Raw genomic sequence first — 26828 nt, 5'->3', positions numbered from 1 at the left:
TGTATTTTCTTTTCCTTATGGTGGGTTGTGGACACTCTTTAAGGATAGTTGAGATACTTATAAAATGTGACTACATGAAAACATCAATTTTAATGAATGGGACCCAGCACTACACCCCTCGCCTCCAGTGTAGCCATGTTGTCCTGGCCTCATGCATGTTGGTGGCCGTGGCTGCTCCTTGTTCTTCATTGGCCTCTGAGGAGGTGGGCTCTGGGCATGGAGAGGATGTGGTGATGGAGTGGATGAAGTTGTCACCACTACATCTTTGGTCCTCTTTACTGCTTCTTGGTTTCTTCCTTCCCATGTTGTATGTGACCTTCTAGGAGTCTCCAGTTCTTAGAATAGGGTAATTTGGCTAAAGAACTTGATCTTGGAAATTTTTGGAATATATATATATATAGAGAGAGAGAGAGAGAGGGAGTGAGAGAAGTATAGTCAGTTTACAATGTTCATAAGTCATTTAGTAGGAAGGAGATTTTAAAGATCTAGGACATAATTATTGTTTGTGTTCATATTAGGCTCTTAAGATTTGGAAGCAAAACTAAAAATCAAAGAAAAAGCAGCTTATTGCTTTGGTCCATCTTGGATTCTTCCAGTACATTCTAGTCCTTGCTAGTCTGTGAAAGTTGCTCCCACTTTATTTACACAGAGCTTTCAGGCATATTTGATTTATTATCTGACATGTTATAGAATCATTGAATTTTAGGACTGGAAGGGACCTGGATTATTACTAACATTCCTGTTGTTTTCCAAATAATAAATGAAAAGAAAGCATAAAAATTAAAATATTGTATGGTGTCTGCCAGCTGAGTACTCTTCCACAAGAAATAAATACGTTTTTATTGATGTGTATTTTGTTATGATGTGAATGATCTCACCTGATAATTTTGCGCTGGAGGGTTTTGACTTTAAAAGATAGGTATCATGCAGGAATCCTGGTTGTTCATCGTCTCCTTTACCCCTGTCCCCTGCAGACAAGAGTGGGACCTTTCGAAGGCTCAGTGAGAGCAAGAGGCCCTTAAGTGTTGTTACTGAGGGTGGAGGGGGGCCTCCAGGGTCTTGGTTCCCAGAGTGTGGTCACCTGGCATGTTCTTTGTTCACAGGGAGGGATGTTTATTTAATGAAGAAAGGTGTAGCAAGCTGGCAGTATGTCTCTGCAGGACAGAGAGAGGGACAGGCACACAGACTAGTTGGTTCCAGTTGTGGCCCATATGACTCACACATGTCCTTAAGAGGTGGCATGGGGATGCTTGCTGGTTGGAAGGGCCGGGGAGTGAGCTGGCTCTGGTTCCCGGGATGGCATGCCATGGGTCAGTGTGGCTCCTCTAGACATTGTGTCATTGCTCCTCCTTGCAGCTGGAGTGAGCAGGTCGCAGTGATGCCAATGACCAGCCACAGCAGCTACAGGCTTCCTGGTCCCAAAACAAAGGGCAGACCGAGTGGTGTGGCCATGGGGATTTGGGGACCCTGAGCAAAGCAGGCAGGTGTGACCTGTTGTCCGGTCTCTGTGGCTGCACCTGGGCTCAGGCATCCCCACTTTTTGCCTGAGCCCAAGGCTGTTGAAGCAAAGACTCAGGCTTGTTGCCCTTGCTGGCTTCTCTCTCCCACCCTGCTGTGTGTCCCTTGCCCAGAAAACTCCTTGTCCATCCAGACCCAGTGTAAGTCCCACTTCCTCAGTAGAGTCTGCCCTGGTTCCCTGGAGTAGTTTGTGGCTTCCTGCTCTGTGTTCTGTAGCTGCTTTCTTCATGTAATGACCACATTGCCTGGTAATATTACACTTCATCTCCTGACATTTCTTGTTCCCCATCCCCTAGCCAGACTGTGGGCTTCTGAGGGTAGGGGCTGGGGGTTATTCATGTCTGTTTTCTAGCACAAGGGCAGACATGCAGCACATGCTCCATAAGTGATGTTTGTGTACACGTGGAATGAACTTCTTCCTTGGTGTCCTTGGTTACACTTGGGCTCTCTCTAATCTGCCCCACACTCAGTCAGCCCAGCGTGCTACAGAAAGTAGTGATGTGATGTGATGTGATGTGATGTGATGAGGTCCAACTCCATATCAGCCCTCCAGTGGCTCCTTAGTGCCTGTAGATGAGATGTGGATGTCTTATCAGGCACTGACATCCTTGAGCCTCTAGTCCCAGCTTCCTTGGTAGCTGCAACCTCGCTCTGTTTCTGTGAGTGTGCCAGGCCCTAAATGAGCACAGCCAGATGATGGAACCCCCTCTGAAGGGCAACAGGAAATCTAGATGTTCGTGGAGTAGAATAGTTCATGGGTCCCCAAGTGGTGGGGCCTGAACGGCTCTCAGGGATGGGTGCACATTGCTCTTGGTACGAGGACTGTTCTCTTGCAGCTTCTCTGGGCACTCTGTCTTGTCACATGACATAAATTCATTATCTACATGTCTGAGTGGCCAGGTGAGCATGTTCCCAAGTCTGGAGCCTGGCTGAAATGCTCTGCGGCTGTTTCTCTAAGTCTCCTGAGTCTACCAGGCATCTCTGCGGCACTGCTGGGGTGAGGGACTGGATTACATCCATCACAGAGTTGCATAAAGGCTTGGTGGCTGAGAGGAAAATGAGCCATCTCCACGATCCAGTGTTGCTTGGACCCAGCTGTCTTTGGGAGCGTGGGTCCTGTGGAGGGTCTTCAGTCAGGGTGAGAGGGTTGTTCTACCTCGTGGCAAACCCTAGTTAAAGCAGTGGCTGCACTTCAGACAGGGCACACCCCCCTTCTCTGTGGAAGCTTTGCCAGTGATTGCAGAAGGAAACTGTAGCTTGGGACTGTGGATCTATTTGGCAGGCTTGTCTACACTGGTGACCTCTTACCAGAGGGAAAGCGCCACTTTGGAAGCTGCAGATTTTAAGTGAACCCTCTCAGATTCTGACTGTGACATCATTGCTTGGAAATGGGCAAAGACCTTGCCCAGATCTATTTCTGGGGCTTTGATGAGGAGCTTCCGCTGTGGGCATGGTCCAAGAGCTAGAGCCTCAGGATGCACAGGAGGGTAGACAGGGAGGCTGCTAGGATCCTTTCAGGGACCCCATGAGGGAGTTTTTATTGCTAGCTTTCCCAGATGTTCCTTCCAAGAGAAAAGGCTGAGTGGCAGGGCCGGGAGGAAGTGCAGCAGGCCTGGCTGTGCTGCTAATGAAAATTTCATGCAAAGTCTGTGGCCGTGGCTTCCCAGAGAGTGACCGGTGCCAAAGCCACCACATCCTCTATGCGGTACCTTGATGTCGGTGTTGGATGCTCCACTTTGAAGTGGGCCCCAGAGAGTGCAGTGGCAGACAGGTGTAAGCGCTCCGTCCACAGCTCACAAAGCTTGCTGCTGAGGCTGCTGTCATCAGGGCTGACGGCCATGATGCTCAATCCCAGGAAGCCATCTGGCAGTTTGGGGGGAGGTGGGTACCAGGACATCTGGGTGTCCTGACTGCTTTTCTAGAGCCAGGCATGAGACAGATGAGCTTGCTGTCCAGTCTCACAAAGACCCGTGAGGCAGGTGTTTGCATCCCCCTTTAACAGATGGGACAGCTGAGGCTCAGCTGCCCTATGGGTCACTGCATTGGTAGACAGAGCATCTTGGGCAGCCTCTGGTCTTTGTGCTCATCTCCTACCCCTTGGTATCTCCTGTGAACACTGAGTTCCATCTCTAGAGGGGAGCGAGCCTCATGTCCTCTCTCCAGGGTTTCCGGTCTTCACCTGCGTCACTGTCCTCCCTTCACATGGTGCCATTGAACAGTGTGTCTAGGGCTTAGAGCATGATCTTCAGAGTCATGCAAAACCGAGTTCAGATCCTCCTACTTCTCACTAGCTGTGTGACCCTGTGCAGTAATTTGATCTAAACTTCAGTTTTCCCAACTATATCATAGTTGGGAACATAGGCATGCTGACTGTGCCCACCTTATGTACATGGTAACTGTAAGTATTTGGTGAACTAACACAGTTGGCTTAGCACCAGGCCTCAGAATGTGGTAGCTGCCATTATATTTCTATATGATTCATGTTAATATTCCTATCATTTTGATTTTTTAATTTAATTTCAACTTCTTCACTTGAACTGTAACTGGATGCAAGTCCTGAATCTTCACTCAGATTTTTGCCAGCTGTGACAGGCCAAGTCATGAAGTCTCTTTGTTCCTTGGGGTGACTCCGGGCCTTAGCAGATGTGGGGTGAGGATGTCCGACAGATGTCTGCCTTTCCTCCTTGGTCATCTGTGCAAGGTCTTCCAGTATCATCCCCGCTGGCCCCAGGTTCCAGTTCCTGCTCTAGTTGAAGTCACACAAAGGGCGTTCGTTGCCTGTCTCACTTTCCTGGAAACCTCCAGGTCACAGAGCCTGCAGCTCTGCATCAAAAGGGAATGAACTAGGGAGCTGCAGCTCAAGATACCAGCATAAAGAAAGCAACAGAGGTTGAATTGTTTTATTTCTCCATGGGAGATGCTTACTGAGTACTTGTAGCCTAACGAGCACCCCTCTGGGCCCTGGAGGTTTAGAGGTGAAGACAGACGGCCGCCCGTGGCTCTGGGGGCTGCCATCTGTGTGGTTGATTGGTGGGAGAGTGGCCAGACACTGCAGAGTCCGTGCCCTGTTGTGGGTAGCACGGTGGGGTTGCAGACCACAGGGAATCAGGGACAGGGAGGCAGCCCACAGGTAGCATCATCTAAACTGGGATTTGATAGAACAGTAAATGTTAATCGAAGTAGGGCGAGGAAGGTTGTTTCAGGCACAGAAACAGCAGCAAGTGTGGAATTTCGGAGCTTTTAAGTGAGCATGGCTGTTGTGGCTCCAAGAAGTAGTTCACTTATGGCTGGAATAAAGTGTGGGAGCTGGGATGTGGGCCCAGGGGGACTGGAGGACTCAGCAGGGGCTGCTCCTTGCAGGGCCCTGTAAGCTGCTAGTGAGCTTGGCCTTCACCTGGGAGCTGGGGGGAGCAACTCGAGTATCTCATACCAGGGAGAGATGAGGCCAGAACGTCCCTTCAGGAGGTCACCATAGGAGCAGCTTTCCCCAGTCCCTGTGGTCAGCACCTCCCGTGTAGGGTGGCAGGGAGGCAGGAGGGAGGTGATAGTTAGTACCCAGTGTTTTATACCCTAAAAGGCAGCATCTGGATGTTCAGGGGCCTGCCATACTTGGGTGTGGCAGGAGTGGCATTCTGAGAAAGATGGTGGGACCTGATTAATTAGGAGTTTGTGATACTTGGACAAAGCTGGGCCTCAGGCCAGCATACTTTGGATTTTCTGTAAAGTACAGGTTTATGTGTGCCAAGATGGCAAAGGTCTTATTTGGTGTGTCAATGGAATGGACCTTTTCAGAGTTCCTTTATCTGTTTTCTACATGGAAATTAATGATTATGTAGGAATTTCACCTGTTCAGAGTAGGCCCACTTCACTTCATAGTGAGTGAGTCATAATGGGAAACTTCAATTTACTTAGAATTAAATGATACGTAATAGCTAACAGTGGTTCAAAACGCGTCATTGGTTGCACAGAACAGCTCTGTGGTATATTACCTTTTTTCCACAAATGGAGTCACTAAATCTTAGAGAGTGGGAGCCTGACCTTTAAACAGACGAGCTTGCATCTCATGTTTTCCCATTTCATTGCATTTTTTCTAAGCCACTCTTCATACATAAGACTAATACAATTGCATGCATTTAAAATATTTCATAACTATTGTTCCCAAGTGTAATCAGTCTCCCTTCATTTGGACCTATTTGGTTAGGTTCAAATGCACAAGATGTCACATTATTGAAACTTTAAACACATCATTCTTTCTGTAATGCCTGTTTCTCTCAGTGTTCCTGGTTCATCTCAGTATTAAAAACCTCTGGATGTGGACACAAAATTTGTATTTATTGAGTCATTCTATGTGCTTAATAGTATCCCAGGCAGTTTGCCACGTCCTCGTGAATCATTGTGACCCATCCTCCAAGGTAGGTGCAGCGGTCTTGTCCTATGGAACCACAGCTCAGAAGCTGAGGGGGTTGTGCAAGGCCACCGAGCTGGTGAGTGCTCAGGGCAGGATCTGAACCTGTATCTGCTTCAGAGCCTCTCCTGTTCATAGCGTCTCCTCTGCCTTTAACTCCATAGTCCTGCCTGCTTCTCACCCGTCTAGACATTCATAAGCCCCCTCCTGGCCAGTTCAGACGTTTCAATCATTGTACTTGTGAGATCAAGGGTGTGGATGGCTTTGCGTCTGGGAGACACCCCTTGTCTTGGTCAGAGTACAGATGGAGCATCATAGATCCATTTGTATTCCCACAAGAAAAGCCAAATGTAGGGCATGCTTTCTGGAAGGGACGTCAGACTCAGTTTTTGTGTCTGAGAAAGCCCAAGCCAGCAGTCACTCCCCCCGACGCCAGCTTGGATGGATAGACGGGATAGACAGACAGTCCTGGGGAGGGTGAGCGCTTTGTGGTGGTTATAACCCCTTAATTGGCTGGAGGGGCCATGACAACCCTACTCATTTTACAACCCAGGACCCTGGACCCGTGTCTTTCTCAGGTTTTAGACCCCTTCAAGCTATTTTGGAGCTGCAAGGGAAAACTGTTTCTTTGCAGCAACGTAGAAGGTCTATTACTCTTGCTCTCTGATGTCATCACAGGAGACATTTATTGAATTTCACCCTTTGGACCAATGGCATAGGAAATTCTCAGAGATAATAATCATGACTGAGAGTTTGGATTTAATCAGGATGTTGTTAGCTGTTCTACAGTAATGACACAGATCACCTGAGGACCCTCAGATTTGTCCGCTCTTAAATTATTCCACTGAGAATCTAATGTTCTTGCCTATGAACTAGTGAACGAGGGGACCTTTTCAAGGGGATGATGGTCAGTGACTTAAGGGAGAATATCTGCCTGTGACTTTTGTAATGTTATGATAATTTGAAATTGTGATGCAATTATCGAAAATGTTTACATTCCTTCCTATTGTTTGATGTGATTCTTTTATTTTTTTTTCTCATTTATAATGCTTTCGTACTCAGGAAGTTGAGGTAGGTTTTTGACTTTTCAACTGTGTGTAGACATAGCATCGAAATAGTTGCCAAATAAAATGTAAATTTCACTCTGAATCCTAAATCTCTGTGATAAATATTTGTTTTAGTTCAGTGAACCAGCGCTGCATACATTTATTTTTCAGTGGTATATCCAGGGGATGCAATTTATCAAATGCATATAAAAGTCCATTTGCTGTTTTATCTTTTCTCATTAGTTACAGTGCAAGTATGATTGTCAGTTATTATCTGTGTTTTACTGGTGGGTTATTTATTGAAAGAGCAGAGCAACTGACATTGCTATTGTCTAAATCATTTTGTCTGAGGCCTGCAGGACTTTATACCAAATGTCAGCCCAATTTATCAAAGAATCACTCTGTTCAGGAAGAAAGTGATTTAGAGTGTCTATATAAACATACACCCACCTGTCCTTACACACACAGCAAGAGCAGTTCTGGGCAATTCACATGGATACAGAGATGTTAAAGTTGGAACAGCTGATTTAGATTATATGCAGTCTAAGTAAGGACTTACTGTGTACTGTTGAGTGATGCCTTGGGGGACTATGCAGGTGAGTAAGACCCACCACAGCTCAGAAGTCACCTGGCCCAGGTGTATGGCTATGATATGTGCACATGGGAATGTGTGAATGACCTGTGCACCAGTCCTTGGTGAACAGGGCTCTCAAGAGTGCGGTCTGTGATGGGATTGCTGGGGTACGGGGCTCAAGTCACTGCTCAAGCTGGGCTGGTTGGTTGAATGCTTCATTTGGAAGGATTCTCACTGGGGCTCTTCACCAAGGATGGGAAGGACAGGCCTGACTGAGAGGAGACTGACAGCACATTGCTTGCCCAGAAATGTGACCAGAAATAGCTCAGAGGTGAGGTGGTGTCTGGGAAGCTAGCCCCTTTCCTTTCCTGATGGGTTGTTTTGTATCTCCTGACAGCATGATAGGTAGGGATTTCCAGTGCACACAAATTAAAATTGCAGGCAAGTTTCACCTTATATAGGGGATGCATGTGTATAATGTCATCTGGGAATCTCACATGTCCAGTGACTTCTATTATCATTTCAGGGACACTCATCCTGCCTGCCAGACAGCCCTCCTTCCCATTCTCTCCAGACAAGTAGAGTGAAAATTAACTAGTTGGCACTGAATCCTTTTGAGAGCAGTTTGCCTATAGTCCCTTAATTGATCTGTTTGTAAAGGTTTTGGGTTCGATAAAGTGGGATTGACCTCCATCTAGGAACTGTGAACGTGACTTTAGTCCACCTGACCTTGGTATTGATAAACCCCTTTTGTATTTATCTGCAGGGGGTCTTAGATGACCCCAAAGGGGCTGCCTGCCCTCGCTCTGCCTTACTTCCTTCTATACACGTCTCCGTTGCTCACTCCTGGTTGAGACAAATGAGGCTCCCATTTATTTTCTAGGCTGGTAATTTGTATTATCTCAGGTAATCTTCAGATGAAGCTGCAGTGTTCAAACAACTTAGCTGAAATATGTATGAAGGAGAAATGATCTGTTCCATGGGAGCAAAGTGTCTTTGATCTGCAGTATCTAAAGCTGTAAGGTATATAATAAATTGCATCATCATCTTTGTAAGTGGGAGTAAAGCAGGCGGATTTCAAAAGTGGTTTCCATGTGATTATGCCATTCCATCTCTTCCTCAGAGTTGCTTTGACATTCTTGGAGCTGAAATAAACACCTCCGGAAAGGCAAACCCTTGGGGAATATTTGAGCTAAATTGCATGAGCCATTTTGGGGCTATGGAACAGTGGAAGAAAAATTCAGGTTCCCATTCAAAACTGGCTGTGACATCCATGATGAAGAGGCTTAATCATGGTAAATTATGGCAGGAATGTTGTTGCCTCATTTCATGGTAGGGAGGCTTAAAAGTTTTTCTTGGAATATGCATTATAGAGCAGAATGTTCTTTGGCATATACGTATATATGTACATCTATATGTTATTAACATGGATAAATGGTATATCCTTATTAATATCTATTAGATAATATCCAATATGTGTTATACATGTATGTATTTTAAATAAATTTCCCTTTCCAAGAATGCTTATCAAAATAGTGTATCTCTAATGTTGAAAACTCAGAGGTAAGGTCCTTTGTACCAGCCACTGGGTGCCAGTAATTTCACAGGATCCAGTATTATGTTAGTAGGTTATTTATTTAGTGAGATAAAGATGATTTTATCTATATTGATCAGCTGTGGAGGATTTAAAACAAATATTTGGGGTCATGATCATTCCCATGATTCTTCCTCTGCCATCAGTACCACCCCTGCCTTCCTCATTTTTATGATTTGTCACTTTCTTATTGTGATCTGTAGGCTGACTTTTGATGTTTTTTTACTATGACTTTATTGTAACTTGAGATGTTTCATGATTTTGGACATAAGTCAATATGTTCAAATTTGAGACTTTTAAAATTTACAAGTTCTTCCAGGTTTTAACAGTCCCTAAAGAGTTGGGTAATTTTCATTTTTGAAGTGGTACAGTGAAATGGAATCAGCCTTCCTCATATGGTTAGAATTTAGAGGAAGACTGTTCTCTGCTCTGTCCAATAGAGGCTTGGCATAATTAGCTTGTGCTGTGTAGCCCATGAAATACACATGGATAGTAACATGGCTGTCCTTCATTCCTCATCCTGAAGAATGCACTAACAGGAGTTAATGAATATAATAAATGACTGTATTTAGGTATGCATCTTTCTATTAAGGTGTATGTTTTAAAAATGAACTGCTACTGGGGTCCTTGCAAGTCATTTTTAAAAGCATCATCACTAGATGGTAAAATTATCAGTTAAGAGACCAACTAAGACAGATATACCTCTCCTGGCAACTGTGGTCTGAGACATTCCACATGTCTTCCATCACAGTCTGGATTTTAATTGGCTGCAATTTTATTGGGCCTGAAGGAAAATCAAGGGTGAGGGCTCTCCGAGTTCCGCCCTTTACTGTTCTCTAGATCAGACCCTGAGGTCCCCACAGCGGGAAGGCCCTGGGATACAATGCAGCACTGGGATAAGGTAAGGGCAGGCACGCTGCTTCCCATGGAGGGATTTATAACTGAGAAAACAGAACTGTGAACAGCACAGGAAGTCCTGGGTCTGTTTTAGGATAACGTAAAATATACACTTTACTTAAATACAATATGTTTAGAAGACTTAGAAAATAAGATACAAGAAGATCTGGGCTGGTTTCCCTGGCTCTTAGGCTCTGGAGACATGACCAGCTAGCCATCTTTGTCCCTTGAGTGTACCGACTGTTCAGTGGGAATCAGGGATGACATGGGCCTCTAGAAGGACATTCTTTTATCTTTGGCTTTTTCCATGTGAATTTGGATGCTCCCTCACCAAACTTCCCGCAGAGACAGAGTGGGTTGATGGGCACAGCCCCCGCTGCTTAGACTGGCCACGTGTTCAGACCAGTCCCAGCTGCCGGTACAGTGTGGGAGGCTGACCTGTGAGCTCCAACCTCACTGTAGCAGGACCTGCTAAGCAGTCCCCTCCCCCGTGCTCACTGACCACCCCCCAGGTAGGCTCTGGGGTGGTTCTCCCCTCCGTGAGCACCCTCCACGTGTTCAGGATCTTGGCCCCTGATAAGCCGTTTCTCTCTCAGCTTTAGCCAAAGCAGTTACACCCAAGGTTTTCTCAGCTTTTGGCTCATTGGGTTCTGCTTTGGCCATCAGCTTTCCTAAAGGCTGGGCGAAAGCAATCAGATTCAGGGAATCATTTTCCTTCTCGATTGGCCTTGCTGGGCAAGAGGCTGTTTGAAGGGCTTATGTTGCATAATGAGCTTTGACTCAAGGTGTACTTTCGCATTTGGGCAGCAATTAGGCAATACTACATTCACAATGACTTTTAAATATTCTAATGCAGATATCTGCTTTTAGAGGCTTTATATTTAAAACCATGATTTTTCCCTAAGAAACACGTAAAAATGGCAAGGATAGTTAGCCTGGAAAAGTGACTAGGTCCAGAAGAATGCTTCACATTCCATCCAAGCCATCACGTATGTTGAGATCATTAGGGAATAGTCAGTTCTTGAGACTTGCTTGAACCTTCCTTGGACATGAAAGAGAATGTGACACGTGAAATTAAAGGAAAGGAACTTGTCTTTGGCTCCAGCCCTTGCCTGTCAGACACACATCCTAAGCTTCCGAGGACTCTGTGTATTAAAACAGCATGTTCAAGGAGAAAATATTTCACATGATTCCAGATCGCTGTTGGTGTGATGCCTCTGTCTGGAGCTCAGAGGGCCCTGATGAACCACTGTTGGAAGGATGGATGTTTGTTATTTATTTTTTTTCCAGTGGTGAGGATGAATTCTTCTTGGGTTATTTCTTCCCTTGCTCTTATGAAAAGCAGAGTGTCTAGATAACTTGCTTGTGTTTAGGACCAAGAGGATATTGGCTGTCAAACTGGAGAAATCAGGTGCTAAATTTCCCACTGATCATCCAGCCCTTAACTTAGAATCATTTAACTCTGGCTTCTGAGTTTGAAACCACATAGTTCAAAAGGTTAGGATTCTATTTAAAATAATAAATGAAGAGAGATGTGGCAGAGGGATTCTTTTCAACTTTCTCACTTCCAAACTGGGTAGATGAGAAAGCCAGTTACACCATAAAATTAAAGCCAGAGCAAAGGTGCCAATTCCTTGGAATTAAAAATAGTTTAATGCCAAATCCCAAGGATCCAGAGGCAACTGATCATGTTTATTCATGCTCTGGAAAATGGAATCACTACCCAAGAAGTCATGTTCTGATTTTACTCTAAATCCAGGTTCTTAAAATCTATTGCAGGGCTTAGGTGAACTCAACAAGAATCTAATAAAGCCAGGTAACTGAATGACACAGAGGCCAATAAAATTCACAGGAAATGGTGACGGAGATAAACTGCAGCAGGAGATAAGCTGGACTAATTGTGCACTTTTGATGTAAATGAACTTTTCTAGAAGAGAAACTGAGGCCTCATTTTGGACCACTTTCTGAAACTGCAGTGTGCAGAATACCAGCCCAAAACACATAGAGTAAAGAATTTGAGTACTTTCAGGAGAAAATTAACTACCTAGGGGCACATGCCCTAATAATGGGGTGGGGATGATGTCCACGGGTGGGGCCTCTGTGTGTTGTAAATTGTCGAGCTGAGCTGACGGAGTAGGGGTGCTCGGCCGAAGTGGGGACGGGTGAGCGCTGACAGGGAGGGCAGAGTGGATAGTCGAGGTTTGGAAGGAAAGGGTTATTAGATGTGGAGAAGACGTTAAAGTGACAGTGGAGAAGTGAGTGGCCTAGCCCATTGCAAATCCAGAGTGATGAACTGTCTAAGCCTGCATGTACAAGAGACACGGTTATGAATCAACTAGATGGGCCAGCCTTTGTTTTTTATCTTTACATGCCCGGAACAAATAGTATTAAGCTAAATATATGCCTGTGGTTAATTCTAACATTTGAATGGCCCTCTCTTTTTAGGTTTTTGTGAGTGTTAGGAAACTGGCAGTGTGCACCACAAACTACATGTCTTCATGTAGAAGGAATGTTGATGGTTGAATTATCAGTGGTTACAAACACAGAGGCTTAATCCTAAGTGGGAACAGCAAGGCATCGCCTTCAGTATAATTGATAGCAAATATCTCTTGCACTTAGGTGTATCTGTCAAACCAGGAAGAGCAGTGCTGCTTCCATATTAGCCTGAAATGTATTAACTGTTCCCAGTGTTGAATCTGTACTGTTTGAAAGACAAGTTTTTTTTTGTTTTGTTTTGTTTTGTTTTGTTTTTGATTGCACGTGAATGCCTCAGAACGATTTCTAAGCTGTTAGTGTTTTCCTTTGTGTTTTGGGAGGTGGGGAGAAACTCAGGTTTTTATGCAATTATGCGAGAAGCGTCCTGAAATCTGACCTTTGTTTTCTGTTTCTTTCTCCTTATATAGGATGATTATTTCAGAAACTGGAATCCCAACAAGCCCTTTGACCAAGGTAAAGAATGCACGATTTCTTGCTGTATGTTCCCTGGGAAATGCTATCTCATTTTTCCTTCCTGGCATGCTGAGTTGCTCTTCCCACAGAGGCCAGCTCGCTGTCTTATTTTACTGACATCGGGGACTGATAGAGATTCTTTTATCAAATTGGTTATTTGTCTGCTACTAAGACAGATTAAAAGACATTTTTTGATTGAATTGACCACTTTAATCATTGGTTGGTATTGTAAAAAACAAACACTTAAAAAACCAAAATAGTAAAGTGGTTATCAGGCTAACCTGGTGGATTGTTGGGCTGAATCCAGTCGTTTCCCTCATGGAACAGACTGTGCCTGGAGATGCTGTCCAGTTCACATGAGCCACAGACATGAAGCTTTCTCTCTGGAAACAGGCTAATCCCGAGAGGCTTTCGAGGGCACTGATACTTCATTTGTTAAATAACTTCTTCGTGGTCTCTAAATGAAAGCTTGTTTCCGAGGCCGCCCCCGACTACTTGGGGTTAAGCTGGGTCCTCAGGACCATTTCTGCTCACACCAGCAAGCACCAAGCCAGTTTCCTGGTGGCAATTGTACATCCCCACCACTGTCCTCCTGCGGGTTGTTTAAGACACAGTGAGGCCCTGCTGTGAATTGTGCCTTTGCTCTTATTGTTCCATGTGTCACTGCTGTTGGCACAGGCTGCTGCCAGAATGCTGGTAGGTTGGACTTCAAGTCTGTGCCTGCAGTTAATGCTGGAACTCAGAGGGAAAACACTCCCTGCCGAGTCTCAAATGTCCATACCTCTGAGAATCAGCGTCAGTTCTGTAGCTTGAGTGTTTAATGGAATCCTGATGGTCCCCTTGACACAAAGTCAAGGAAGGCATCGCCCAGTAATGTAATAGAAGGCGCCCCTTTCTGCCCTCTCCTTTGTCACTTTAATGGGTCTCTCCATCTGGACTCTAGTTTTCTTATAAGCAAAATTGGCATTAAAATATCCACATGTACATTTAGCTTGTATCCTCCAGTAGTGCAGCGTTTTATTCATTCATACATGCCTACATTTATTCATTCTCAAACACCCATGGACCTAGTGCTCTGTGTTCAAGCACCAAGGTGGTTGCTGGGGATAAGGCAAAAAATCTGTGGTGCCCGCCCAGGAGGAGCTCAGAGTGGGGAGTGGGGAAATAGCTCCGTCAGCAATTGCAGTGGGCTGTGCTAATGACTGTGATGCAGGTGTGTGTAGGTGAGTCTTTAGGTGGAGACTTGGTGAGCATGCGTGTGTGTGTGTAGGGGGCAGGTGCCAGGGAAGGCTTTCTTTTGGAGGACCTCCTAGGCTGTACATCTGAGTCTCCAAGGTCCACATTTCGACAACTCTAACAATGACTAAATCATCACAGGAAATCACACGAAGGTACTTGTAATTTAATTTAGAAATTTTCCATCAAAAATGGTCACAATTTCTAAAAAATTTCTTTTAAAAGGCTGTGCCTTCCTGGGGAAGAACACTTGGATAGAGAGCAACACATTCACTGTGTGTGCCTGGTAAATGAGTCCTTCTGTAAACACCTCTACCAGGCTCTTGCTTATGGAGGTACCTCAACTAATGCTGGCCGTGAACTGAAGCATTTGGCTCAGGTGCAGAAATAAGTTCTCATCCTGTAAGGATCAAATGTTGCCTAAATAACTGCGCAATTTATTCTTCCCCGCGGACTGCAAACAAATATGACAACTTTCCCAAGGGAAAAAAATGTGAGTCCCATTTTTATTTTTCCTAATACACCTTGGGAAAGGTTACACACGAAGGTCGGCATCCTTTGTCATTTGATACATGTAAACGATACATAGGATGTAAATGATAACTTCCTTTGAACCTGGTATTTAAATCTGCTTAACCAAAAAGCCCATATAGGGATTTTTCTCTCCAAAGAAGGTTGGCAACTATATCCAGCAGTGTCCTGTCCTGGCTCCCTCTTTTTCTAGCTCTGCAGACTGGAGAACTGGGTCTGCTAAGATAAGTCCTCCCGGAAAACTGCATGACTTCATGGGGTATAATTGAGGACCTTAGCCGAGAAGCCCCACTTTGTGCCTCAGGTGTAGCTGCCATTGGCTATTTATATACAGAGCCAGGGGGAGAGCAGGGAGGCCTGAGAATAGCCTTCACTTACAATGTCAGCCCCAGCAGATGTCATCAATTACATTGTGTGCTTCTCAATAAAAATGGGAGGTTACTAGATCAGCGCCGACACGGCGGGGTGAAATATAAACCACAGGCATGGAGGAGGTAGAGCATTTCATCTTCCAGAAAACAGGGGGATAGCAGAACTCCAGCAGAGACTGTCAGCTGCAGGGAGAAGTCATTTCCCCTCCGGAGCTGGAAAAAAATCAAACGTGGTTCTGGTGGTTTTGTGGTTGGGGAAAACTTTGGGTTGATAGAGATGGAACTCGTTGGAAAACATTTTGGAGCTCCAGATGACACATACGTTCTAGGATGGTGCCGAGGGAGGCTTCATGATGGAGTGGCTGTGGGGTGGGCATGACATGTAGGGAGAAAAGGGAAGGAAGGCCATACGTGGGGGATGCTGGTAAAGCCAGAAAGGTGGATTGGAGGCAGGTTGTGAAGGGCATTTCATACCAGTCTGTGAGTTTACGCTTTGTTTTCTTGGCAGTGGGGAGCCATGGAAAGTTTTTGAGCACAGGAGTGATGTGATGAGAGCAATACTTTACAGGACTTAGTTTGGTGGCTCACCAGCCATGGTTAGGAGCCTGAGACAGATCTGCTAAATGATGTCCCTCCTACAGAACTCCTGGGTTACTTCTCTTTTGCTCCATTCATTGCGTTGGAGCCCTGGGCTTTAGTCACAGAGGGTCAGACATCATCATTCAACTCTGTAGCTTGCCCTCTGAAATGCCCATGTGGCTCCTGATTGTCTTAAGTATTGGGGTGAATAGTAAGGGCACCCATAGTATTCAAGAAATACTTACCTGTTATTGTGTGCTCTGATGAAGGATATTTACTGAACTTTGAACAACAGGGCTTTATAGAGCCAGCACTTACCATATTACTCCAAGGTAGTTAGAAGAAAAGTTCCTTACCTGGAGGTCTCCTTCCACGAGACTGAACATGTCCTTAACTTGTTATCTTTAAGAGAATCATGAATACTTCTGGCAGTGGAGTGTAATAGCCAGCAACTTCAGGCTTTTCTAAGAATTCTTTCTGAGATTTGGGCAGAGTAATGCTTTTTGATTGTAATGATTTCATGCCAGATCTCCACACGGAAGAGAGAGACTTGAGTTTGGAATTGAAGGAACAATGATTAACTCAGGTGAGAAATTTCCTTTGTGAAGTCCACAAAGACTGACGCCATGCAGGCAGCTGCACGGGCTGCATGGTTGACGAGGACACTGGGCAGAGGCAAGCAGCTCTTTGTTCTGTGTGGGCAGAGGGGCGAAGGCCCTTGAGGGGACCTCTGCAGGGGGCTGGCCGAACCTGTAGGGCTGTGGAGTGATTCCAGACTTTTGGGTGGTCTCTGCCGCTTTGTCCTTTTGGCACCTTCCTTCCACTGGCCCCCTAGCCGACCTCGGAGCACAGAGTGGGTATTGAGCAGACATGAGGTTATGCTTCTGAAAGTGACATCTGATCCAGCAAGATGCTTCCTTAAGAAAACAGTCACCGTGCAGATAAATTTGGGACATACATATGCTCCGTTCATCTCTTGGAGATTCACTGTGCTTGCTTTGAGAAGTCTTCTGGTCAAGAAGCCCACTTAACTTACCTTTTTCTAAATTTGCCTTGGATCACATTTTTCTTTTTCTTTTTTCACCCCACTCCTATCAGGTACCCAGAGAAAGTATTGTATGCTGTGCGATACACTTTGCCAAGTGCAGTATGGGGTCTTGGGGTTTGTAGTCAGAGCCTCTAAATTTGGAACTTTGCCAATTACTAGCTGTGTGAATTTAGGCAAGTTGCTTAACTTCTCTGATTCTGTGACTTCCCATCTGGAAATGGCAACAATAAAATCCTTGAGAGGATTAAATGAGTTAATGTTTTCACAGATAGTAAGAGCTCCCTAAGTGTTGTAATTGATTAGCCAGTAATTGATCTTGTTCATTCCCTCCTTTCTGTCTAGCTGCCTCTCCTTGTTGCCTCTCTCCCTCCACGCAGGTTTTCTTTCTTATATTTCCTTCTGGGGGCCTTCACAGTTGTCATGCTCTGAAGCTCCCAGGCTAAATTGGAGCTGGCCTGTCTTCTGGTAGGTGGGTCTTTGCATTATTCCATCCCATATCCTCATGATTGGGGCTGAAAAGGTTCAGGCTCTTAATGTGTTCATTCGGTCATTCATTCTGTGCACAATTACCAAAAGCTGATGTTTATCTCCCCCTGTGCTAGATGATAGGGCCCACACTAAGGAGGGCCTCTCCTGGGACACTCGAGGTTACCCATCATTGGTTATCCATCCAGGCTCTTATGGGGGCAGAGGGGAGGGAGCAAGAGCAAGTGCTGGTGAGGGTGGGGATGCAAAAAGGGTGGTCTGGGAAACTGGGGAATCCGTATGATGTCACGTATTTACACAAGTGACATAGTCACTTTTAGTCGAGGTGAGATTTTGCTACCACTCGGCCTCACTCGTCTTGTCTGTGGAATGTGGATCGGTGCACCGCCAACCTCAGCTGGGCACTGTCCCCTTCAGGGCAACGATCAGGTGCTGTTGTAGAGACTCTCTTTTCCCCTGGAGTTGGGTGGCTGATGACGAAGTTTCTTCACAAGGCCTGAGGGGAGAGAAAGAGATCATGGATTGAACCCCAGCCCTGTGGTACAGAAATAAAAGGTAGTGCTTCGGGGGTTCACTGAGGGAGGGGATGAACAAGGAACAAAGTGAGTTCTAACAAGCAGTTTCAAAGCTTCTAGACCAGTCCTTTCTGAAAAAGAAAATTGAAGCTTATTCACAATGCTTTTGCTGAGTGAAAGGCTATCCTTGTTGTTGTTATTGCATTGGGGAGTTGGGAAGGTAATTTATGTATATAACCAATACATGACTTTAATGTAAAATTCTGATAACTTGAAGATGTCTTAAAGTGATGGGACACAAATTAATCTCGGTTCTCAACTGTAGCTGTGGTCTGCTTAGGAAAGAACCCGCTGATTTATTAGGATAGGAAGGTCCTCTTGATGAGACAAACCATTTTAGGAAAAATGGTTGAAGGGGATTTATCATGGAACTTTTTGGAGATGAGTGGGTTCCTTTAATATGGAATAAATGAATGTCTTAGGTAAAGTGTATAGGTGTTGGTTTAAAGGATAATGTCTTCCCTTCTGGAGTGAATACTAATCATTTTTCCTCCAGAGCAGCCTGACTGTGACTAAATCTCAGATGATGCTGGTGATCTTCAGAGCAGAATAGGAACTTGTAGAAATTGATCTCCAGATAAAAATAAAGCTCGAGAAGGCAGGGGCCCTGTTCACTCATGCTGTTCACTTGAGTAGAATTAAAGAAGAAAAACCTTGCCCTTTGACGTCCAATCTATAATACCCGGATCCTGACAAGCTCAGATCCTGCCCAAAGCCCTGAACTGTTTTCAGGTGAAAATTCTAAAACTCAGAAGGGAAGAGTTCTTCACGTCTTCCAGCTGTGTTTCTGGAGCCAGAGCCCTATGGATTGTCACAGCATCGTGTTTTGTCACAGTTTTAAAGGGCGCTTGGGGAGGCAAGATTGCTTATTGCTGAAATTGTTCTTCAGAAGATTTTTTTTTCCCTCTAGATTAATCTGAAATTTTACACGATGGGCTTAACAGAAGTCTGAAATCCCCATAGCTTTCCTCTTGACATGAAACTCAACCTCACCCCTTAAAAGACCCTCTGATTTGCATTTGGAGGACCTTGAAAAATTTTTGGTGTTGAAGGATCTGCTCATCCTGCCTGATCTCTTAGGCTACCGATTCTCAGAGGCAGCTGGCCTACTTTGTGGGAAGCATCTTAATAATTTTCTCCAGGTTCCCTCATGTTTGGTCTGGTTGGTTTCCCCCTCTCACATCTGCCTTTCCGTGTAATTCAAGGACCATTCCCTCCCCTTAACAGGAACAGCGCCTCTTTCTCAAGTCAACCAGTTCATACTCCGCTCCATCCATACCGGCCTCTCTCCTACTGCCAGCCCTTCTTCTGTTTCTTGAGTATGACAGTAAAATAGTTACTAGTTAAAAAAATTTAGAGTATTGATTTTTAAATTTTCCAAGTCGCTTCTGCCAGAGAAGAAATAGAAAACTACTCATTCAAATATTGGTTTGCTCCTGCTTTACTCAGCCTATCCGCTTTGAAGTTAGATCAAGTTAAAAGCATTATCTTTGATCTCTGGGTGCCTTTGCCTGTTTGTTTATTTTAAGGAAATACAACATCACAGGTAAGATTGAAATCCTCCGGGTGCCCCTTCTTGGCCCTCTTTTCCATTTTCTTTTTCCTAAAGCTGACCCTGTCATTAACATGCTCTTCTCTCTGTGTTCTCATCCTTTCATGTCCCGTGTGTCTGTCTGTAAACTCTGTTATATGTTGTCCAGCAGAAATGGATGTTTTCTTCTCTAACCTGTTAATTTCACTGAAAATTGTTTTTGAGGGTTTTTGTTTGGATAGTTGTCCATGTAGTTAATTCCTTTATATTGAAGAGTTCTATTTTACTTTGCTATGCTCCAGTTTATCCACTTAGTCCCCTACTGGTGGCCATTTAGATTGTCTCATCTGTTTTGCCACTGGGGCTGCCTTATCTTAAGATTTCTAACACACGCTGAATGATTCTTCCTTCAGGCCCCTTGGCCCAGAGTGTGATGTCTCAGGAGGGAGGCCCAGGTGGGACACAACTCTACCGGTATTAAAATGTGCAACTTTCAGCAAGTCATGGCGCCTTTCTTGACTTTTGTTTACCTGCCTCTGCAATCAAAGGGGTGGGTGGGATGGCTCCTGAGGTCCCTTCCATCTGATAGCTAAGCAAGCGCTCATGGTTTCAGGCAGCAGAGAGTCTGTATATGTTTTCCTCATAAAGGAAGGAAACACGTAAAATTTGAAGTCCAATGCTCTTATTTCACAGGTTACAGTTGAACCAATGAGGTATGAATATCACTTCAATAAAACCAATGGAATTAAATGGGCCTTTTAACTGCCAGGAGTAGGGTGGGAGGCTCAGAGTAAAAAGCAAAGAAGGCCAAAGTAGAAGGTACTTTGTCTTGTCACCGAGTCCTGTGAGCACTGCAAGGAGTGGAGAAAAGAGCCAGGGATTAAAAGGCTCAAGTTCACATCTCAGCTTTCCCATGAACTTGAGGCATCTCTTTGAGTAATCTGACTTACCTAGGCTGATGAAATCCATCTTGTGGGCATTTGGGAAAACTGAGCGAGCTCATGTTTGCAAAGAGCTGGGGGTTGGTGTGCAGCATGTGCTTAGGAACGCTCACTTTCTTCTGAGCTCAGCCCTGCCCATAGTGTCTGTGTGGCTCCATTTCCTCATGGAAACGCAGCCGCGGCTGCGTGGGTGTTAAGGTTTCAGCTTCCTCAGGCTTCTCTAGGAGCTCCCAGCGCCCTGTGTCTTCAGAACCTAAGAGCCAAAGCCATTCTAGGCTGTTCCACCCTTTGGATGGAGTCTGGGGGAATCACGAAGGCTAGTAAAATTTACCTTCCAATAACGGGGCCCCGTGGCTTTCTATTACTATGTTTAAGAGGTTCTTTCAGCAAGAACAAATCCGTTTAAAAGACAGGTTTATTACCTTTCCCTAAACTCGTAAAACGTAGTGTTAGTTATATAAAAAAAGAGAGAAAAAAAATCCTTCCTGCTTTTCTACCTGCGAGAACAGCAGCCCCTGAATTAACTATGTTGTATTTGTGGAGTCCTAATGAAACAGCCTGGGTTTGGGGAAATTCTCAATAGGGAAAAAAATGTCAGCTGAATTTTAAAATCAATCAATAATGCTGTTTAGATTTTCCTCATTGGAGATTGTAGAGTGGATTAGAGCATTTTCACAATAGAGAGATGGCTGCTTGGAGAAACACTGCCAGCATCACCTGTGTTCCCAGAGCCCCTCTGCCTGAGGTGAAGGGTTTTCCTTTGTTAAGGTCATTGGTTGTGTTATGCAGCAATTCGTTGCTGGAGGCCTATCAAATGTTCCTTCTACCCTGGTAGCCGTGGTGGTGAAAGGCGTTGTGATGTATTGGGACGACCCTGAGCTTTGCAGTCTCACAGATGGGGTTCATCTCTAGCTCTTCCCTTTAATAGGCAAGCACTTAGCTTCTCTGGGCCTCGATTTCCTTATCTGTAAAACAGGAACTATGGCATTTTTCAGCCCTGTGACGTGAGGGGTCTGTGAATCTCCTGATGTAGTGCCTGATCCAGTCTTATTACTGTGTGTATGATAAAGGCAATGATGCTTTGGTAAAAGAGGATGAATGTTGTGTTCGGATTCTCAGTTTGCAGAGTGGTTTTGAAGTGCCCACTTCTCCCTTTGAGTGTGTGAGCTGTTGGATCAGTGAATTGTTCAGTCCAGCGCTGACCAGTAGTGCTGAGCTGGTTCCACGCAGGGACATGATATGGAAGGTGACAGAAGCGTTCCTCAGGGCGTGTGTAGTCTGTGTATCCCCGAGACGGAGACGTGTGACGTGGAATAACTCAGAGGTGTCCTTGAGGAGCCCTGACAGAATCTTGCAGACAGGGAGCTCAAGCAGGGGGACAGTCAGCCCTTCCTGGGTGAGAGTCTGGAAAAGGGTCCTGGAGGACATGACCTGGAGCCTTTTTAAGGATGGGTAGATGCCAGGAGAGGAGTGGGTGGAGCAGCCTCTGATGGGAAGAAATGTGTCCTGATGGTTGAGACTTCAGCTGCTACAGAAGGGATATTTCACAGGCTGCTTTTCTAAAAAAGATGTTTCTTAAGAGACAGGAAGAAAATGTAAGTCATGACTCCAGCAGGTTGTTTCCCTCTGTCCCCAGCTGTCTCTCCAGATCGTTCTGATGTTGAAATCCCTCTAGAGCAGGGGTTGCAAATAATGAGGTGGATCTGGTGCAAGGACATGGGGAGGGGCTGGGGCCTGGGACAAGCTAGCACCTGCTCCACCTCGGGAGAGTGACCATGACCCAGCTCTCGCTGAGGGTGGTCTTGAGGGGCTGGAGTGCAACATCTCTAGGAATTCTGATTTCTGCAGAGGATCAGTCTTTGTGTATGAAAACTCTTTCTTTGGTGTTAGCAATTAAATCCATTGTTTAAAAACCAAACAAGAGGGTAGATGTGTCCTTGGACTGGTTTGTGGCTTCTTCCAGACAAAAGCCAAGGGCCCCATTGTCAAGCCTTGTCTTTTGCCTGCGGCATGTGTGCTCTGGAGGCTGATGAGACCCTGGGGTCCCACTGTCCTGGAGCAGGAGGGTGGCCCGAGGGGAGAGGCAGCACCAGCAGAGTGGGGACCCAAGTGGGTGGAGTCACTGTTGCCCAGCTGCACTTTGACACAGGGAGGCCCGAAGTCACATGTGATGAGCATGAATGCTGAACCCCGGCAGAGCTTGGGGTTATTCCTACTGGTTCTCGGTGGCCGCCTGCATTGCTTTCAGATGGATTGCTTTAATCTCAGGAAGAGGGAAACAACACCGCTGTCCTCTCACAGGTACACAAGCACTCACACAACTCACGTGAAATGAGGTGCCATGGGGATTTAGAAACACCCACCACATCCTGAAGAGCTGAGCCCCTTTTGTCTCGGGGTGACGGTATTAGGTTCCTTCTCTGGGGCAGGTTGGGGCAGTGGCTGCCTGGCCTGAGGAGCCCTCAGTGGGAGGTGAGTGCTGGGGACAGCAGTTGCTCTGTGCTGCTCCTGCTCTCCTTTGGCCAAAAAAGAATGGCAGAAAGGGATCGGACAGGTGGGAAATACCAGATGCACTCTGTGCACAGAGGAGAAGACCCCAGTTAGGTGAAAGATTGTCCTTCTGAGCCCACTGGGGCATTCTAGCCTGGAACTGGCCCAGAGTTTGTGCCACCTGTGAGCCCGGTCCTCTCCTCCAGCCCCTGTCTTTTCCTCTAACTTCAAAATGTGGCAGTAAATGCACCTGAGTTCTCCTCTGATGTTTACTTCAGGTTTGTAAGTGCTTGGTTTTCCTGCAGGAACTTCCTTGAAATGTCACTCAGCTGTCCTCAAATTGTAACCAAATGATGATAACCTGACATTTCTGTTGTCTCAAAAAATTTTTTTTTCTGTCTCATTCAGGAAAAGGTGACTTTCAGGAACATATGATATCTTGTGATAAGCAAATAGATGACTATATTTGGATCTAAGGAAAAATATAAGTGAATTAAAGCTGCAGCAGGTGTAATGCTCAGAACACGTGCACAGTGCATTTCCTTGCACTTCTAGAGCTGACCCTGGGGCTTCCTAATAACCAGCGGAAGGAAGCACCCATCTTATGTGCTGTGAGATGAGAGTAGGGCAGCTGTTCGTGAGAAACATAAGATGTTCCTGTACTGACGCCAAAGATGCTTTCTTCCAGTGAGTTCTTAAAAAGGGAGTTATGTGAGCGTGGACCACGTTCCTGACAGCGTTTTTACAATTGCTTCCTTCAGGGTCTCTCGGTGTATGCCAATGGCTTAGTGCCAAAGTACAATTCTGTAAGTTAATTCAATGATAAGCCAGACTAATACAGAGTACACAGTCTTCTAAAGGTCTGCTTGATATGGGGGTAAAATTTCCAACCGCAGGAAGAATGGATGGCCTGTCTCCATCAGGGAATACTCTGACTGTTTTGTTTCTGGTAACTAATTAGCATTGGGAACAGAGAGTTCTGGGCTTTTCCTGGCAGAAACAAGGAGTTCAGATGATCTGTGCTGCCAATTAGCGGAAGCATATGATCTCCTTCATCAGCCAAGTGGTGGTTAGAGCCAGTGTCCTCAGTCAGACACACAGAATCTGACCCACAGCAGCGCTACCTGAATGCATAGGCCCCTTCCTCCGCGACGAGTCTGTAGGTGGGTTGAGGCCCACAGGCAACTGGATGATTAGGAAGAGCAGCACCCTGCCCTCTATGCCACTGGAGCCCCGGGGTTACAGAGGTGTCCTGTGGGGGCTTTATAATGGGATTTGGGCTTCACGTGGTTGGGAAGGGCTTCCCTTGCACACGTGTATGTTTATACCTCTTTTTCTCAAATGTGTGCAGGTGCTGATGTCCCCAGTAAAATTCACCTTTTATTTAAAGGTATTACCCAGTTCCTGTCAGATTTAGTTGTTACAAAATTCTCAGCCACCAACAGAACTATTAGTACAATGGTGACCTTTGGAGCATGTGGTTTACAGGTGTTTTGCAGTTTAAAAGGATCCTCATGGCAGGAGAATTTGGGCATATTGCCACAGCACGTAGATGCAGGAGTTTTATTCTGGAATGTTCTCACACAAGTGTTAGGAAACACTCTAGAGAACTCAGTAGGAACTCCCAGAATGCCTCATTTTAAGCCATAACTCTTCTCTGCAACACTGCTAAGATAAATTATTTGTAAAAATAAAAATATATACCCTTAGGAAAAAATACAGTTTGGGGGCATGAGCTATTTAAGTGTTTAATAATTAGGATGTTCACTTTTATTGAGGTGGATCCCAGGTCTTTTCTAGCAGGGATTAGGGAGGAGCAGAAAGGCCCAGTTTGTATTGACAAAATTACACTGTCAGATTATGGATGAACACTCATCATTCTGTTATCATAACAATGTATAGAGTTCCTCATCCAGACATGGTTTCAAGTGCTTTATGTGTGGATCTGAAAGTAGGGGCATGGTGATAAAGCACAGGGATGTGGGCCAGCCGTCATGCAAGCCAGGGCACTGCATGGAATTTGGACCTCCTTTGGATATAATACCTGTACTCGAATATTTGTTGGGTTGCTTGTGGAGAGGGAGTTTGGCTCCAAAGGACAGCCTTGGACGCAGTGGGTGGGAGTTACAAACGAATGGACGTTGAGGTCAAGTGTGGCTCTTCACAGCCCAAGCTGTGCGGGGATGTGAGGATGGGACAGGCCACCTCTGGGGGATTAGTCACCATCGCTGGGATAGAGACACCTATGACTGGGCAGCCACATGGTTGGTTGGGTGTTCAGGGAGCCAAACCTTGGGTGGAGTTGGGCGTATTTAACATTGACGTTGCTTCTGATTTTGAGTTCATGTAGTTCTGTGATAAGGCAGGTCTGTTGAGAAATGATTATTTCATAATAGAAATTATTCCCTATAGGTTTTCCTCAAACAACCTGCCTAATTGGTACAGCTGAGATAGATTCAGTTTACTAAAATTATGTCTATGCAGCTGAGTATGGATTCCTAATCAGTCAACAGGGTTGAGCAGATGGGAGTTGAAGCCTCATTCACTGCAAATACAGGGAACTGAGGAATACAAATGGCTGGATTACTGGGTGTGCCTAGTAAAGGAAAGTAATATATCCACTCAGTTTAAGGCTTCAGTTCTATGCATTTGAAACTAACCTACTCCTTGAGATAGAGTCTCATGTCTTTGGCAAGAATGGCAGCAGAGTAAATAGCCTGGTGCCATGTTTTATTTTGCCAGAGCTGCAAATCCAGGCAAAAATTTCCAAATGCAGTGTGATTTCTCCGTGCGAGACTCTTGTAGAGAGAATGGTGTCCTCTGTGGGGAAGAAAATGTTTTTGCCTTACATTCAGATGATCGAGTTGGGAGCAGTGAATCAAGGGGAACCAGGGGTCTTCTTTATAGAGAAGCCCCCAAGGGTCTGGAGGAGTCCATTAGGCTGGTCTCTGCCCTCAAGGACACCTTGTCCCTGTAGTCTGCTGTTGTCCAGATTCAAAGGCTAGTGCCACATCCTTGGATCCCCTGCCACAGCCCCCAGGGCATGCTTTTCCAAATGCTTGTCAACTGACTGAGCTTGTGTTATTGGAGAAAGCTCAAGTGCAGGCAGGATAAATGTGGTTTTGTTAGCATATGTCATAACTCTCATGCTATCTCAGACCCTGCAACCCTCAGATAAAGAAGGATTATTGTGTTTGGAAAGTCTGTGCCTGGTGTTTACATCTGGTCAACAATCAGCTGGTTTGCTCTGGAGGAGAAAGGGGAGGGACCATCCCTGCCTCCAGGGACATTTCTGGAGAACCATCAGATCAGCGGGGTGGGGTATCAGTCACAGGATAATGCCAGCTGTCAGGTTAATCGTGCTGTAGGAGGTTTTCTCTAGGATAGTCGCAGTTCTTGCTGTGTTCATAAGTCTGCTGTTGACATTCCCTTCCTTGTATGTTTTCTATTTATCTGAGAATCGTGCTTTCCTACGTGAGTGTGATTCTTTACATGCACGAAATGAAAAGTTATCTGGGTGGCATAACTTCAGATAGTGTGAAGGAAGATAGGAAATTTGTAACTAAGAAAGCAAATTATAGTTATTTCATCTTTTGGCACTTTGACTGTTCCTTTTAAGAGTTTAATACTATAATTATTAGCAAATAGCTTGCACCAGGGCCTTTGCACTTTCTGCACCCCCTGCTTAGTGTATTTCTGGCTCCCTTCATGTGGCCTGACCCAGAGGTCTCAGTGTATGTCACTTACTCAGGGAAACCTCCTCTCATTGACCCTTGACTAGATTAGATCACACTTTCCTAATGGTTTATGTTTTGCATTGTAATTTAATAATTTTCAGAATTGTTTACTGTTTGTATCCCTGGTGAACTGTGATCTACTTGGGAGCAGGCTTAGGTCTGTCTTGTGAACTTCTGTATCTTCGGGGCCCAGTGTAGGTTTGGATACAAAGTAAGCACTGAGTTAATAATTGTTGGAAAAAATGATTACCATTTATTGAGCATCTATTGCATGCCAGTACTACTGATTCCTCTTTAAAAAAATGTGTGTGCACAGGCAC

The 26828-nt window shown here is 45.3% G+C and overlaps 1 protein-coding gene across 1 annotated transcript in view; it reads left to right on the top strand.

Moving 5' to 3' along the window:
* SPOCK1 (SPARC (osteonectin), cwcv and kazal like domains proteoglycan 1) overlaps positions 1 to 26828 on the top strand; it is a 470868-nt gene that overhangs the window by 202220 nt on the left and 241820 nt on the right. Inside the window, exon 3 of the mRNA XM_074360727.1 lies at positions 12938 to 12983. Coding sequence (XP_074216828.1) covers positions 12938 to 12983 — 46 coding nt within the window. The remainder of the gene's footprint in view (positions 1 to 12937; positions 12984 to 26828) is intronic.

The sequence above is a fragment of the Camelus bactrianus genome, chromosome 3 (genome assembly GCF_048773025.1).
Source record: "Camelus bactrianus isolate YW-2024 breed Bactrian camel chromosome 3, ASM4877302v1, whole genome shotgun sequence".
Taxonomy (NCBI): Eukaryota; Metazoa; Chordata; class Mammalia; order Artiodactyla; family Camelidae; genus Camelus; species Camelus bactrianus.
This window is presented reverse-complemented; position numbering and strand designations above follow the sequence as displayed.